Below are 17,248 nucleotides of genomic sequence, written 5' to 3'. Positions count from 1 at the left end.
ATTTCACCTGCTGCAAAGGCACTTGGCATTGTTAGGCATCTTTGAATTTTGGCTGCTTAGGTGTAGAGTGAGTCCTTGCAAGAGCATGTAATTCTGTGTAAAACTGTGATAGGAAAAATGTAAATGCCAGACACCGGCTGCTGCTTCTAATTATTGTATTAATGGTTGCATGAGGTTTAAGACAAATACGAAATCCTGCACTTGGGCCAGAGTAATCCAAAGCAGCAGTTAGCTTTAAAGAAGATGGAAGTCCTTCCTCTTGTGAACCAAGTTTCGGGACATACAAAACCCCCACATCTCTGTAATTTGAGTATATGATTGGGAATAAAGTGAGTGTTATGAATTAGGAAAGTAATGAAATTATCTCCTGCAGGAAGCTTACTGTCATGTATATATGCTCCTCATTTTTGAAAACTCACTGGCATCCATCTTTTAGATGCCTAATAAAATTGTCATGGAAGATAATAACTAAATTAAAAAAAAAATCTGGTTATTTTTTAGCATTAATGGGATGCAGCCCCTCCCAGATCCACAGTATTCTTCACATTATGTCTGAGTTTGAATGTATGTATTTAGATACTTTATAGTAAGCATAAGTAATTATATTACTCTTCTGTAAATCTACATACAAAAAAAATAAATGAAAGCACTACAAGGTTCAAGTTACACTACTAGAATAAATTAAATTTACAAATTTCAAAAGTTGTTTTGGACTTTCATAAGCATTCTTTCTGTCTTACTTAAGCTTATCACAGCTGCATTTTTCCTTCATGGAGAGCCCTGTCTTTCATATGCAAACGTTAGGTGCCATTACATATTTTCATTTTGCTTTGGGTTGTGAAAATGTTTGTTTACTAAGGAATGTGGTACCTTTTCAATGAATGATGAGTAGAGTGCATATACATTGGATTACAAAAAGCTTCAAGTAAACTGTTGTCTCATGTGGAGTTGCTCTTGTAATGCCACAAACCAGTTAGCTTTGACTCTATTTACACTTAACCGTGTGAAAATAGCCACAATACTTTAAAGATACAACATCACTTTCAATGTTTTCCTGTTTTTTCTCTCATTTGTTCAGTGACAGGCTTATAAATGGAATAATATACGCAGCCTGAGTTGCTTGCTCTAAGTGTGCTTTTGTTAAAAGTATGTTTTTTGTTCTCACTTACTCTGTTCAGCAAGTGGGAGCTAAATGGGAAAAAATATCTTTCTCAGTTTGCTTTTTTTCTGCATGTTTTTCGTGCTTTCCATTCCTCTATTGGGAATTAAGACAGATCTGGAAATCTGACTGCTCCTCATGGGGTGAGTTGGAATAAACCTACTGCCTTGCTCCCATTACTTACCTTGCTACAGCCACCATAGACTGAACAACGTGGTGCCCTACAGCTCTCTGAAATAAAATAGGGCGTACTTTACTCCCCAAATACTTTCCTCTTCTCTTTGTTTATTGTGGATTATTTTTTTCCCTTCTTTTCAAAATAAGGATATGCTATATTATGCCTTTCTGATCTATGATTTTTCCAAGGTCCCTTTGTTACATGGGATTGTGTGTTTCTGGTCTGTCTTTCCTAATTCCCTGTAACAATTGCAACTGCGCAATTTCTGGAGTTGTGAAAGATGTTAAGATATCGAGAAAGCTAGTTTCAAGTGGAGGTCTGAAGGATACATGTAAGGTCTCTGTTGAATGGGTATGTAGGAGTCACTTTTCAAAAAATTACAAGCCATATTTCTGTGTGTGTGTATCTTCACTTTCTGTTGGCAGACATTAAAGATGTGTCTTTGTCTCTCCCTTGTACAGGTAGGGACACTGTAGGTTGTTTAGGGGGAAATTATCAGGTTTTTTCATTGGTATTTGTACACTGAAAGTGTGTCAAATAGCACTCATGGAAGTATGTTGTCAGTATTTTTATCAAAAACACTCAGCTAAAAGAAGAAATTATGTGGAAAATATTTAATGTATCTTTTGCAGAAGTAAATGGTTTATATATATATGGTTTTTATATATTTATAAATATGTATTTCTGCTGACGTATACCTAAATAAGTTAGCGGTAACTTACTTTACAGCATTTTCATGAAATACTTGGAATCCAACCCGGAGAAGCACGCCTGTTTCTAAATGGCCTTCAAATTGATCTGGATTTTCATGACCCATTTAGGTAAGATGGTACATTTTGTTTGAAGGCTATGAGATTACTGATAATACTGAGAACTTGTGCTCATAGTGATTGATAATCTCATCAGTTGCATTTTGGGGGACAATAAATGCTCCAGGAGAGGAAATACGGGTTTACAGTGGTTTTGCTTTGAGTATGAACATTGTATAAGTAGTTGAAAACAGCCTTTTCTCTTGAAATATGTTCTCTAATTTACTTACAATTTTACAACTTGCCATGTAAAATCAGTTTGGAAATGGAAGGAATCCAACGTGTATGTATAAAAAGCTGGGAAAAGCACTTAATAAAAAGTAAGTTAAGTGCTTTCACATCTCTGTTTCTTAAAAATTACAAAAAAATCGCAGGCATAAAATTTAGGTATACAACAGCTTGGGTTATTTTTGGCATGTTTCTGAGTCTGTGTCTGGCCACCTTTTAGAAGTTTGTTAATGTAGCACTAATATGCTTTTTGGTATAAGAAATCTTTTTCCAGTTTCTGTAATTATATAATAATTATTTTGGGTGTGACTTGCCTCTTTTATGCGAGCACTCACAAACTGTAAACATTTTCCTTTGAATTCTTCTGAATGTTGGCAACAGACATAACTACTTCAAAATAGTCTTTGGTGGCCTGCAAACTGTCTATAAATCTACTTATGCTAAGGCTGAGGTTTTTTCATGTTCCTATGATTTGTCAGAAACTACAGGTTTTTCATTTTCTGTTTTTTAACTCAAAATGTCTTTCTTCCATGCAGATTCCTAAACTGCATTGGGTTTAACATTTACACTTGGAATTTTTGCTTAAATTTTTTTCTCAGCCAGAGTTTTGAGGTGGAGTGACTTGCCTCTTTGTTGTTAATGATGGAAATATTAATAGCACTTTTTAATGATAGCGCTAGGTTTAATGTCAACATATTTTAGAAGAAACCTGTCGGAACAGAGAAAAATCAAAATGAAGCAAGATAGCAATAAAGGCATTTGTAAAATCTTGCCTGCTGTGTTCTGCTGGTGAGCACTTCAGGTTTGTTTCCATTCTTGTACTGAATTTTCAGATTGCAACGAATTTTCCAGAGTTCTGTTGGGTCTTCTGGCAAAGAGTCATTTTTTAGAGGTGTAGCTATGCCTTTCCTTCGTGCTGTTTTCAGGCTTCTGCCACGATGACGACTTAGAGCTCTTTCAGTGTCTCCATCGTTTGCTGCCCGTTTCTCTACACACTTGCAAAGCGTCCTCTTAGGGTACCCATGCCTGGGTTTGTCTCAGACAGGACAGTGCAGCAAGCAACCTTCCACTTTGCTGTCCTGCCATGTCTTGCTGAAGATGGATGAAATTCCTTCATATAAAATAAGTGTGAATGAACAAAACAGTTGTTTAATTGGTTATAATTCTGTTTTGAAATAAGTTGAAGACATCTAGTGTTATTAATTGATTTTGTTGTAAACACTTGACTGCAGGATAATATAAAAATTGGTTTTAATACTAAAAATACTATATTAATTGTCTTTGAAATATTTTTTCTTTTTATGTCACAACAAGAGTTCTATGTAGACATTATGCATTTTTGTCTTCTTGAAAAAGTATCTTAGAGACTCTTAAACTTGAAGGAAAAGTGATGTATGGCCTTCATGAACTTGGAATCCAAGAGGAGATCCTGAATAAATTTATGAGATTACATATACATCCTACAGATGAGAGCTACGCGCTAGATATTCGTCATTCTTCGATAATAGTAAGTAATTAAACATTTATTTAAATATTAACATACTTGATAATGCCACGTAGGGGCAGTCTATTTTTTTTTCTGTAGTATAATTGAAATACTACACATAAGATGATATATCAATAAGCAGTTTAAAATGTTTTGGAGAGTGATATGTTTTCAATGAATTTTAGGAGTAATTTTCTCTAATCTGTACCTCATTAAAATTTTAAGATATAACGTGTTTATAAGAAAAGAAGGGTGTATCTGAGAGTAGTTGCACACTCACATCTATAGAATTTGATTTTACAGCAATTAATCTAGCTATGTAATATCTTTGTATTATGCAAGACTGCTGAATGTCCTTTAAGAGTATAAGTGAATTGTGGACAACTTAAATATTTTGGTTTTAATTGTCCATTGACTCTGCTTTTTTCCTTCTTCAAAATTTATACAGTTTTTGTTAAAAAGGTCATATGCCAGTGGAAAAGGCACTAAAATACTAATTTTCTTCACCTGAAAAGAACCGTATTTCACTCTTCTGTTTGCTGAGGCTTGCACAGAAAACAGTAGAAGAAAAAATTGGCCATATATTAATTAGTTATTTTGATGTGTCTGAAGTGCTGGTGCTGCAGATTATAGATAATACTGTAATTGTCTTACAGGATGGTTATGCTGTGTTACACACATCTGTGTGATCTTTTCTTATGACCTCTGTATTGTGAAAGTAGTTTCCACACTTGAAAAAATTATTTTATTCACATCCTGATACAGAATACAAGTGTGTTTTTTTCCTTTTCCATCCATTATTAGTTTTATTAAGTAATGCGTATAAAAACTCTGAATGATTTGATTAGAGAGAAGTATTTTAGAAGCTATTTTCTGTTACTATTTCAAAAAGAAAATTTCCAGGCTTTCCATGTGTTTCAAAATACCTTGATTTGTACATACATATTTTACCCAGTGTGTAATGCATTTTTTAAATGGCTGCCTTTTTAGTGGGTTAATAATATAGAACAAGATCACAGCTATAGCACATGGCCTGCAAGCTATCAGGAACTGCTAAAACCCTCATTTCCTGGAGTTATACAGCAGATTAGACGCAATTTATATAACTTGGTAAGTTTGGAGAACTTAATTTCTTTGCATACTATATGTGTTGATATGTGGACAGACAATTTATTGAAAAATAAGTATGCTGTATTCATTGTTAAGATGGGTTGGAATTTCATGTTTTCTGTGTGAGTCTGCTGATAGTGAAAATCTTTTAGTCTTGTGAGCCATACGTGATCATTAGTCTGATTTCCAGAAGTAGGCTTGGGCACAGTTTTGTGAGGAGCTTCTCTGCTCCTTTGCATGCTACGTATAGGTAATTCACTACTATCAGTGATTTCTTTTCTTAGTACACTACTGATAAAGTAATGATAACTGTTCTTGTTTTAGAGGTGGTGAGTTGAAGTACAAAAAAAGTTTAAGTTATAAAGCATACTAATTATGATGTCTTTATAGCCTAATTTTTCCTCTGTGCATAGCATTCTGTGTCCCTTAGTAAGCTTAAGGAAACAGCTATTTCTGTTTTAAATTGAAATCTAAATTATGAAAGGTGGCTGTATGAATCATAGAATGGTTTGGTTTGGAAGGGGCCTGTAAAGGTCATCTAGTCCAACCCTCCTGTAATGAGCAGGGACATCTTCAGCTAGACCAGGTTGCTCAAAGCCCCATCCAGCCTGACCTTGACCGCTTCCAGTGATGGGCCATCCACAATTTCTCTGGACAACCTGTTCCCCTATGACACCTGTGCTGTCTCAAGACACTTGTTTCTTCATAGGTAATCTAAATATATGCCTTTTTATTTTAAAATTGTTACTTCTTGTTGTGTCACTGCTACTGGTAAAAAGCCTCTCTCCATCTTTCTTGTAAGTCTCCTTTAAGTATTGAAAGGCTGAAATCGGGTCTCCCTGGAGCCTTGTCTTCTCCAAGCTAAAAAAACTCCAGTTCTCTCAGCCTTTCCTCATAGGAAGGGTCATCCAGCCCTCAGTTTTTGTGGCCCTCCTCTGGACCCATTCCAACAGGTCTATGTCTTTCCCATACTGAGGACTCCAGAACTGGATGCAGTACCCCAGGTTAGGTCTCACTAGAGTGGAGTAGAGGGGCAGAATCACCTCCCTTGACCTGCTGGCCACATTTCTTTTGATGTAACCCAGGATACAGCTGGCTTTCTGGGCTGTGAGCGCACATTGCTGACTCATGTCCAGCTTTTCATCCACCAGTACCCCCAAGTCCTTCTCCGTGGGGCTGCTCTCAATCTCTTCATTCCCTAGCCTGTATTGATACTGGGGTTGCCCTGACTTGAGTGCACAACCTTGCACTTGGCCTTGTTCAACCTCATGAAGTTCACATGGGGCCACTTCTCAAGCTTGTCCAGGTCCCTCTGGGTGGCATCCCTTCCCTCAAGCCCATCAACTGCATCATTCAGCTTGGTGTAATCTGCAGACTTGCTGAGCGTGCAATTGAGGCTGCTGTCGTTGATGAGGATATTAAACAGCACTGGTCCCAATATAGACCCCTAAGCGACACGACTTGTCACTGATTTCCATCTGGACGTTGAGCTTTTGGCCACTACTCTTTGGATTCATGCATCTATCGAATCCATACCTCTCTAATTTAGACAGAAGGATGTTGTGGGGGACTGTGTCAAAGGATTTACAGAAGTCTAGATAGATGACATCTGTAGTTCTTCCCTTGTCCACTGATGTGGTCGCTCCAAGTGACACGAAGTTCAGTATATGAGAAGACAACCAAAATATAAGCAATATGTAATTAAAAAAAAAGTTTTGAATGAAGCATAAGACGTGTGTAATATGAAGTAGATTGCATTATGTATGCAAAGTTAAATATTGGCATAGATGTATATAACAGTTATATTACAGACATCTACAACATGTCATTTAACTATGATCTGAGGAGGTGGGAATGTTCAAAATTTTTACAATTACTCTGCTGCATTTTAGCTACTCTAGCAAAATTATTCTAAAAAATTCTAAGGGGAGTTGCAGTGCAAAGCTGAATAAACAAGGTACCAATGTCATAATTAAATCTGCATAAAGATAATCTACCTATGCAGACAGATCCTAGTTTTAGATTCTGTGCATGCTTGAAAGATCTGATTTTATACTGCAAGCAAGCTACAGTAAGTGAAAGAGTGAATACAAAGATATGTGAGACTGGAAGGAAGAATTCTTTCTCAGTACTCCATTTTTTAATTAAAGTTTTAAATCAATATATTCTGTTTATTTTAGGGTTTTTTTTCACAACAGAAGAGTTAGTTGAAAGAACTAATAGAAGAATCGGAATTAGATCCTTTTTAATGAAATAACCAACTTCATTAATAAAAGGAAGTATTGGCACAGAATGTATCAAAGGAGACTAGTGATACCACCTGGTTTGAAGTTTGATAAATGGTTAAATCTTGCTTTCAGTATTTGGTCCAAGTTCATTAATTCTGAAGTTATTTTCATTTATATTCTTAATGTTTTCTTACAATGAATGCTCTAGGAAATTGAAAACAGTTGGGGTGCAATGCTCCTTTGGAAATTTCTATTCTTGTATTAGATTTTATGACTTAAAAAAATTAGAAGCAGACATAAAGAATAAATATTGCATTGTATAATATGTTTTATCTTCTTAGGTACTTTTTGTTGATCCAGTCCAAGAAGATGCAGGTGACTATATAAAACTGGCAGAATTATTCTATCATCATAATGTACCACTTAGGTAAGGAAAACTGAAAATCTTGAAGAAAAGAAAAGAAGGTTGCCTTCATTTGAATTCGTATCTTTGCCTAGCAGAACAGAAGAAAAAAGGAAGTCCAATGCAACAACATTCTAATAAGACACATTGATTACTCTCTTGTGTTAAGCTTACTTGAGTATTAAGTATTCTTAAGCAAACAAGTTGCAAGGGGTAACATACCTCTGTGTGTGGAAAGTGAACTGCAGAACTCTGATAAAAAATTATCTTGTCAAATAGTCCCACTGGATGCCCATGTGGAGTTGCATTCTAAGTAAATTATTCTTTAAGTAAAACACTATTTGAGGGTATTTTTTCATTTAGCTCTTTCAACTGAGGTTGCTTTACCTAATTTTGTTTTTATATAAATACTTAGACCAAAATAATCTTATCCTCACCAGCTTTTGAATTTCTAAAAATCAGTTGTCTGAGACTGAAGTAGTTGTCCTTTGAGAGAAATAGACACTTCTGAGGAAGAATCTGGTTGATCTGAGATGCTTACTGTAAGAAAAAATGAATTGCTCTCAAAAGTGTCTGTTTATTTCCACAGCTTATAAAAAAGAAGGTTGTCCAAACTAGACCCAAGGTCCAGTAGGATGAATTCCATGTTAAGTATTTAAAATCCTCCTGTGAATTTTTGTTTGTTTCCTCAATAAATTAAAGATTTTCCATTTTCTTTTAAAATTTTACTAGTTCTGACCATTGTTTTGTTTTTCTTTGGGTTTTGTAATTCAATGACAAAAAAGTAATGGAGGACAAAAACTAGTTTATCTGTGCGTTTTCTCACTGTTGTCACTACCTGTGAGACAACTCTGCCTCAGTCCTTAAGAAGAATATAGCCTAGAACCTAATTTGCCTTTTCTGATACATAAACAGTATAAAAGCAGCCAAACTGAGTCAGACCAAGAGACCATGTAAGTTAATCAGTCTGCAATAGCTGCTTAGGGATGATAAGAAGAACAGGGCAACCAGCTATTTTGCCTGGCTGTCAGGTATTTGGAGATCAAAAAATTCCAGACTAAGGTGTAGTTTCTAAATATTTAGCAACCCTCAACAGGCTTCTCTTCCATAAAGTTCTGTTTTCCCCATGAATTCATTTAAAGTGCTACCACCCATGGCATCCTTTTCCAAGTGTTTTCACAGTTGAACTTAACATGGTTTATAAAGAACTGTTTAATTTGTTTTGAGCCAGACTTTCAATAGCATTAATTACTGTCTCTGTAACTCTTTTAATTGGGAGAGAGACTTAGCGGTCTCTCCCCCTTTCTAGATGCCAGTCATCATTTTATAAAGCTTTGTCATATTTGACCACTGTCATTTCTTTCTCCAGGTTCCTAGTTATTTCTTGCCTGGAAGCTGTTCCAAAGGCTGTTTTGTTTTCTGAGTTGGCCTTCTCTGAACTTTCTTAGTATTAATATAGCTTCTCTGAGATAAGAGCAACAGCCATGTACACAGTATTCAAGATGTGGAAAAGCCATGGGGTCTGTACTGTCATACAATATTTTGCTTGCTGAATGTTCCTATGGCACTCAGATGACACAGGACTTCAGGAAAAGTTATTTACGATGATGACATATAAAAAATGAGAGAAGCAATTAATTTTGTAGAACATGGCACATCTTTATGCATTAATTATTATTTATATATATTTTAGAAAACTTGCTGCATTTCTTGCTTTTCCTCTGTCCTTTGGTCTGATGCACACCTGGTTGTCCTGAACATCTGTCTAAATAATTTTATACTGATATGACAGATTTTGTTTTTATAGTCTTAGAATATCTAATATGAAGTGGCTATCCAGATGAAAAGATAACTTCCTAAATCAGCTCATTGAATTATCCCTTGGAAATATGAAGGTCTTCTGAAACATGGGCTCAGCATGGCAGATCGTTGTGTTGTTGTGGTAGTGCTCAATGCATGATGAGATCAGTAGGGGAGTCTCATGGTCTTGTAGCAGCTATGATGGAGCTATATGCTTTGTGGAAACATTCACAAGATGCACAGTGATTTGTGTAGCAGAAGCCAGATTTGAGTCTCTGTGATCCTCCTTTAGAAAGACTGTAATTCCTTTCTTCTGTCTTACAATTTACCTCTTTTCCATGATTGGCATAATTTTCAGTCTTTCAACCAACTGCTGCATATAGAACATGATCCAGTGCTGTCATATGTGTAGTCAGGAATAGGCAGCAACTTATACAGCTGTGTTTCATAGATGGCTGCAATTGTGTAAGCCAGTTAGCACATTATTAAATGTTTTCCATTGCAGTTTGGTAGCTGGAGACACCCCTGCTGTTAGGTTTGCCATGAAGTAAATGTCGAGGAAAACAAAGCTGAATAGCTCATTCCGTAGGGATTTTTCATGGAGCAGCTTTTTTGTGCCCTGTTGGGTTTGTTTTGGGAGAAGTGACAGCTAATGGGAGAGGATTCTGCTGCAGACCTAGCATGAATAGCATTATCTGCGGATACTCAGGATGATTCAAGGATGTGTTCTGGAAAACTATGTCAAGTTGATCCCTGAACTGCTGCAACATCAAAGTCTTCATGTAAGATGTCCACTTCTGATTCATAAAAATACCTGGGTTTGGCCATCTTCCCGTTCCTCTCTCCCATTAAGCAAGCAGGCTTAATGTTGAAGTGCAAAGGGTGGAGGCGAGGATATTTATTCTTCTAAGAAAATGTATTGATACCAGACCAGTGGAAGGCTTGGAAATTCTTAGAAGCATTCCAGTGGCTTTGCACTCACTACATTCCAGGTGACTGGCAGGATCCACCTTCCTAGTCTTCATATCTTGATGCAGGCAGCAGTGTTCATGAATAGGCATATATTTCTCCTCTTGGGAATCTGTCTGTTCTACCTATGGATGTACACATAATCTGACCCTTGAGACTCAATGGAAGGATCTTTCTTGTCCTTTTCCTATAGCAGCTGAGATGTGGAACTGACTGCAATGATCAGAAGTCCTTTCCAGTAGTGTAGTAGAGACCAGAAGGATCCTTACGGGTTCTCAGCAGGGAATATAACTTCAAGTATCTTCAGGTTTAACTCTCCTGGTTCTTAAGTCTGTGAAAGACTTTGCGCTTTAGTCATTGTGCCATTATTTGCAGTCTGTTTGATCAGGTTGTATTATTGCTCTGAGCCTGTTCCTGGAGAACATGATCTTCACATCAGTATCTTGGACTTCTGGGCTTTCGAGAGCACGTGACAAACACTTCAGTGACATCTTCATGAGTTATGTGTGCAAATGATGATGTTCAACTTAAATGTTTTGAGTAGACAAACAAGTGGCTGTTAGGTTTGAATTTCCCCTGCTATTGTAGAACACTAAAGCTGTTAGGTTTGAATTTCCCCTGCTATTGTAGAACACTAAATCTCTGTTATGCTTATGCTGTAAAGATAGTGTAGGCTGGTAAATCCAGGATTTTAATGAAAACAGTATCAAAATACTGTTTCCACAAAGAGGTTTCTGGACTTTTTGTATTTTTTCCTATCAAGTCTCATATTTCTGGGGCTTTTTTAATTTATGGAAATGTAGGGAATTGTAGCAGGTGTGTTAAAATTGGTGTGAATGGCAATGTGAGGGTGGGGAAGCCCCAGGAGGTAAAAAAGGCAAGAGAAGGGCTAGTAAGAAGAGCATGTATTGATGACAGGACATCAAGACGCCAGCAGTCTACATGCAGCTAGTCAAGACAACTATTTCAGGAAAAATAAAAGGCAGACAATGCCCAAACTGAAAGAAAGACTCAAGCCATTAAGTGATGATGGCAGGAATGTAAAGTATGTCATAACCTTCAGACAGGTAAGGAGAGAAAGGACTGTGAGTAAGTCTTAATGACTCACAGAAATCTTCAGTGCTGTTAGCTTTAAATGGTAGAAAAGGCGTATCCAAAATCAGTACATCGTTGGTAATCTAGGCATAATGTAGGAGATCTGATGAAAACTGCGCAGCTGGTATCCTCAGTGTCACCACACAAGGTCATGGGAGCATTCATCCCTACATGCTGGACATACTACTTGAACGCAAACATCTTGTTCTTCTATGGTGGTATTAGAATGTGTGTGAAACTGATACTGTTCTAAAATATGTGATCTTTCTGGTTTTTTATAGAATTGGACTTGTTTTCATTTTAAGTACAAAAGAAGAAATTGATGGCAATGAAGATGCTGGAATAGCTCTGTGGAGAACTTTTAATTACATTGCAGAGGAATCTGACACCTCTCAAGCCTTTACCTCGATAATTAATGTTAGTTCTTTCACAAGAAATCACTTTTTTTTTAACTTACAACTTTTCTGTATAGTTAGGATTTTGCTGCCTTGTGACAACATGATACATTTGCATTTAGTTTACATGGAAGTAAAGTATTAAAAACAAGTATAGCATTAATATACTATAGAATGATTTGCAGAATTACTTTCTTCCTCTAGAAACAATCTTGCTCTTGTCATTTTACCTATCCACAGGTTTCCTTCAAGAATGTAAAAAGGTAGATGCATGCCTTACAGCTTTTAGTATTTTATTGTGAAAATGATTCTGTATTATTTGTGTTAACATCATGTGCCTGTCTTCATGTTCTGTATCTCTTGGAGTACTGGCATTTTAATATCACTTGGGAAATCCTATAAACTTTGAAAAGCCCTTGGTTGTTCTCTTGTATAGAAAGTGAAACAGAGTAAGATAAGTTCTTTTTTGGTCATGATTGAGCTGTTCGTGGGTGTATAAAACACAGAAGTATTTCAGGCTTGCAGCTTGATGAATGAGACGGGGGTTTTGCGTGAGAGAATGCAGGTTCATGTAAAGACAGGAATTTCAGAGATGAGAGATGAACGGAGAGAAATAAAGTGAGCAGTATTGTATGAAGACTCTACAAGCAAAAATATATCAGAGGATATGGTATTAATACATAACATTTTTTCTTACTTTTGTTTTCTATTATTCTGTTCAGTGCCTAGAAACTAATGTCATGGACAAACTCTCAGAGAGCTTAAGATGAAAGTAATTGAAGTAACTAGGAGAATTTTGGAAGAGAAACAGAAATCTATAAGTGTTAGGAACTGACACACATGCCTGACTGTTATCGGTGACCAGATCACACAATATCAATTTACAATATGGTTTTTAAAATGTTGTGTTCCTCTATTTACTTTGTTTCTTAATATAAAAAGGAGAAGGTTATAAATATAAGTAAAAGACAACAAAACTGGAATCAATAAAATATAGGTTTGAGATATTCAGAGATATAGAGGGAAACGTGTTATTCCTCGTTTGAAAAGGAATGGATTGAACAATTTTCACTTCAAATGTCTTTTGTATGTTTGATGAAAGGAATAAAATCTTATGCTGTGAAATAAAAATAGTGTTGGTAAGGAAAAATAATCACTGTAGGGAAAAGTATCACTGACTGATTCAGTCATTACAGTATTCATATCATACATTTTCAGGCAACTACCCATGGTTAGGTAGTTTGTAGTAAGAATTTAGATTCCTTCTCTAATCGGTGGAGAGAAATAACCTTTCACATTCAGCTCACGTAAGTGTATTTCCTTTGCCACTTCAGACTTAGGCTAAAGGTATAACAATAGTTTAATCAGAACAGTGCTCTGATGAAAAATTATGCCTATGTGCGATGGTGATCATTACAAAAGCAATATAAAGCCTGCAATATAGGAATATAAAATTAAACCAATACAAAATTCACTAGAGCCCTATAACAGGATACTTGTTTTATGGTCTATTTACTTTTATTAATTGGGTTTAATTATTATTGAAAATTTGTTAATTTTTTTCTTTGTTATAATTTTTACAGATGTACCGTGAAGTGAATGATGGAAACGTTCTAACAGTAAATCATGTGAAAGATGTTCTTAGAAGCAAATACCCACATGCTGATATTCAGAGTATACTAGATGTTCATTCTGAATACGATGAAGGGAGGAAGGTATGTTACAAGCAAAGTGGTAAGTAGTACTGCAATACACGATTCATTGCATTTGCTAAACTGAAAGATTGCAAAATGGTAAAGATACTGTATTTACTAGCTTTGAGTCAATTTTTTCTTCAGCCACCATTCAGTCATTAGTGGATATGTTGAAAAGATTCCTGCATTATTGCTCTCACTATTGAAATTTACTATTGCCTACAGCATTCAGGATCACAATGTCAAGGGGCCTCTCACTGCAGAAATAGTTTACTTGTGTCTTCTGGGTGAGGAGCTGAAGCCTGTCTTCTAGGGCGAATCATTTTTTCTTTTAATTGTGCTTCCTGATTATAATTTCCTTTGGGAAAGACAGCTATGGATTTTGATGTAAAGGCTATAGAGAAAACATATTTTTAGCTATAATTGTTTATGTAGTCTATTTTCTGCTAAAATAGATACCAAATCAGTTTTCTTTCATATGTCTTCAGCCATGTCATCTATACAAACTTGTGTTTCTGAAACACACCATCCATTTTACTTTATTTCCCTTTAAAATTTGTTATATAATGTATTTTTTTCCCTGTTAAAAGGCCCATCTGGGCAGCCAGAAAAAAAGGTGTTGATTGCCTTGTGCTGCTTGTTCCTCACTGAGCTGCATGGAGGCTTCGTATAAAGGGCAGTTTGAATCTACCCTGGATACACTTAGGGGAGGAAAGCTTCCCACAGAGAATATTAAAGGAAGGAAACCAGACAGCCAGCGACCAGCAGAAAGCCCCCTGTACAAGCAGGGTCAATGAGAGTGAGATAAACATCAGGGAGGAGACAGTGGGATGACAGAAAGATGGGTGCATAGATACTATCATAGAGTTTGTGGCTATCCAGAAAGTGACACTGAAAGAAAACTTGAAAGGCTGCAGAATAGGAAGAGGGAATTAACTTACAATACATTTTTATTTCTGTTTGTCTCACTGGATTTTCTCTGCTTGAGGAAAGATCAGCTTGTTCTGCTTTCTTACCAAATATGTCTTGGCTTCTGAACATAAAAGCCTTTTGAGGTTTTCTTGGGGTGCTTTCTTTGGGGAAAAGGTCTAGGTTGATCCACCTGAAATGATGACTGTCTTAAGGCCTTTCTCCAATTTTTTAATTTATTTTATTTTTATTTACATAATGTTTTTGCTAAGAATGTTAGGCAAAATAAATTAATATTTCTTAGCAAGATGATAAAGCAAAAGTAAAACACCATACATAGATATCTAATTTCTTTTGCCATTCTGTTTGAGAAGAGTCCTGTGTCCTGTTTGATTCTCAACATTTCCTGTCTTGACATGAGAAGGTATGACAGGGAGTAGAGCTTGGAGATTAGGGGTACATTGTCTCCTGATATTAGTTTCATTTTTTGCTGCAGTCAGCCACAGTCTATTTAATCCTGTGATATTTCTGATATCAGGCAGGAGCAACCTTTTATAAAAAGGCTGGCCTGGGTCCATTGCCTCAAGCTCTGTTTAATGGCGTACCCTTTAAGAGAGAAGAGATGGATGCTGCAGAGTTAGAGACAGTTATTCTTCAGAGGATTATTGATGCCACCGGGTTCTTCCAGAGGGCAGTGTTCATGGTATGTTTAACATTTCTGAATGAATGCAAGATGAAATAATTGGCAGGGAATTGTCTGAGTCATGTTTATATATAATTTTTTTCATAATGGGATAGCTTGAAATTAATAGTATCACAACTGAAATTATATTGTTACATTAATTTGCAGTGATGGTTTTAAAATAGTATATTTAGATTATAGAAGATTGAAGGATCAATTAAGTATATAGTAATTATATGGAATTTTTCAATCAGAAACTGAGACTGTACTGCAGTTGTTCATTGAAGAATGTGTCTGATGGGTTGAAATACTACTGTGTGATATTTATAAATTTATGACTTGACATTATCATCCATAACTTGGTGTATATAGAAGCTTTAAGATCAGTTGTGAAAGATTGTACAAATACTTGGTCTTTTTTTTGTCTTGAAACCATAAAAGTACAGGTTTAAACATTTTTTTCCTCTTACTACAGGGTTTGTTAAATGATCATATAAATGCAATGGATTTTCTTATGGATCAGCACAACGTAGTTTCCCGTATAAACCCCTCTATTCTTGCAGGAGAAAGAAGATACATACATTTCAGATCCACAGCTGGTAACTACTTTTCTCTGACTGGCTATTGTAATGATTGTCCTGTTTTTCAAGTCTAACATGTTCTGTTTTGCATTTTGCAGTTCCATTTGATGTGGAAGACTTCTCTACTTTCTCCTTTTTGGACTCACAAGATAAAAGTGCTGTAATTTCAGACAACATGAAATATTTAACAAAAAAGGGTATATTCCTTTTCTGTAAGGGGGTGGGGAAGTGTTACAATTTGTTGAATTTTGCCAGTAAAATATCCCAAGGACCCATGTAAATGAGTACATTTCCCAATATTTCAGTATCATCTTCCAGGAGCCAGATCATATCCTAATATTATAAACATCAACTGTAATAAACACAGTAGTTATTTTAGTTTTTGTAGTTTTGAAATGGGATGGATGTCACATCTAGTTGTTTTTGTTTTACAGTTATGAAGTTAAAAAGCTTTGCAAGACTTCTGTAGCTTCAACCACAGACTAGTCTATACTGATATGTTTTACTTGAGAATATTAAAGAGTATAGTTTTCAAGTGACTCAGTTTCAGCATTATCAAGTGAAGAATGTATAGTCTTTGTAATATCTGTATCAAAATTAGGCATATATACTAGCATTCAGTATCTTTTTCATCTAGTTTATTTTTGATATCTGAAGCTTTGTCTTTCTGTAGAAAAGAAAAATATGTATGTTCTGTTGGATTATCACCGATTTATAAGTTTTGCTGAAACACTTTTTTGTACATTTAAAGTATTTTTGATGTAAAATATTCTTATTGCATATAGAAGTACTTTCCCTTGGAGTTAGTTACAACTAGTACAGTTACAGAAAGTGACAAAAAGTTACAAAAAGTACAGTTACAACAGTGGGGGCATATTACTGCATGGAATTTTGCAATAGTCTGTACCTTGTGAACTTCTAGAAGTTACAACTGCTAGACAGCTGCTAAACAACTACCTATTTACTTCAGTCCATCAAGGGACAGAATAATCCTCTTAAAGTGCTATTCTTCAGTAATTTTTAACATAGTTTTACTTAACTCCATTATCAGAAAGAAATGCCATATAATTACATTTCTTTAGAATAAAACTATTTGACTGTATTTGGTTCTCTGTGTACAACCACAGGACCATCCCAGCTAGCTGCTAAATGATGACTGGCTTTCAATCTGTAGGCTCATTTCTAAGATGCAGATCTCTTGTGCAAAACCCATAACCTTTAATCTGTAATCTATATTTCGAATCTGTCCCCAGTGTGTTTCTATAGACTGCGGCAACACTTAATAATTACCTCTTACTAGAATCTCACCAGAACCTTGTACAATTCCCATCTATACACATTACCTTCTAGGGGATATGTGATAGAGCTGAGTAGACTGATACTCTTCTACAGATAACTTCCCAGAATTTTTCACGTACTACTGCCCTTCTGTCTAGAATAAAGAACAGGAGGCCATAGACCAGGAAAAAGGGAAATTTTCTGCATATACACCTATACAGTAGTTTACGCTCTTGCAACTGTA

At 35.8% G+C, this 17,248-nt stretch overlaps 1 protein-coding gene across 1 annotated transcript in view; it reads left to right on the top strand.

Annotated features, from left to right (window-relative positions):
• The window catches only part of UGGT2 (UDP-glucose glycoprotein glucosyltransferase 2), an 88,300-nt gene that overhangs the window by 31,677 nt on the left and 39,375 nt on the right, over window positions 1–17,248 (top strand). Inside the window, exons 11-19 of the mRNA XM_055702347.1 lie at window positions 2,067–2,158; window positions 3,731–3,881; window positions 4,851–4,970; window positions 7,540–7,625; window positions 11,747–11,882; window positions 13,444–13,575; window positions 15,002–15,166; window positions 15,621–15,744; window positions 15,825–15,923. Of these exons, the coding sequence (XP_055558322.1) occupies window positions 2,067–2,158; window positions 3,731–3,881; window positions 4,851–4,970; window positions 7,540–7,625; window positions 11,747–11,882; window positions 13,444–13,575; window positions 15,002–15,166; window positions 15,621–15,744; window positions 15,825–15,923 (1,105 nt within the window). The remainder of the gene's footprint in view (window positions 1–2,066; window positions 2,159–3,730; window positions 3,882–4,850; window positions 4,971–7,539; window positions 7,626–11,746; window positions 11,883–13,443; window positions 13,576–15,001; window positions 15,167–15,620; window positions 15,745–15,824; window positions 15,924–17,248) is intronic.

The sequence above is a fragment of the Falco cherrug genome, chromosome 2 (genome assembly GCF_023634085.1).
Source record: "Falco cherrug isolate bFalChe1 chromosome 2, bFalChe1.pri, whole genome shotgun sequence".
NCBI lineage: Eukaryota > Metazoa > Chordata > Aves > Falconiformes > Falconidae > Falco > Falco cherrug.
Note: the sequence above shows the minus strand (reverse complement) of the source record. Positions and strands in the feature narration are given on the sequence as shown.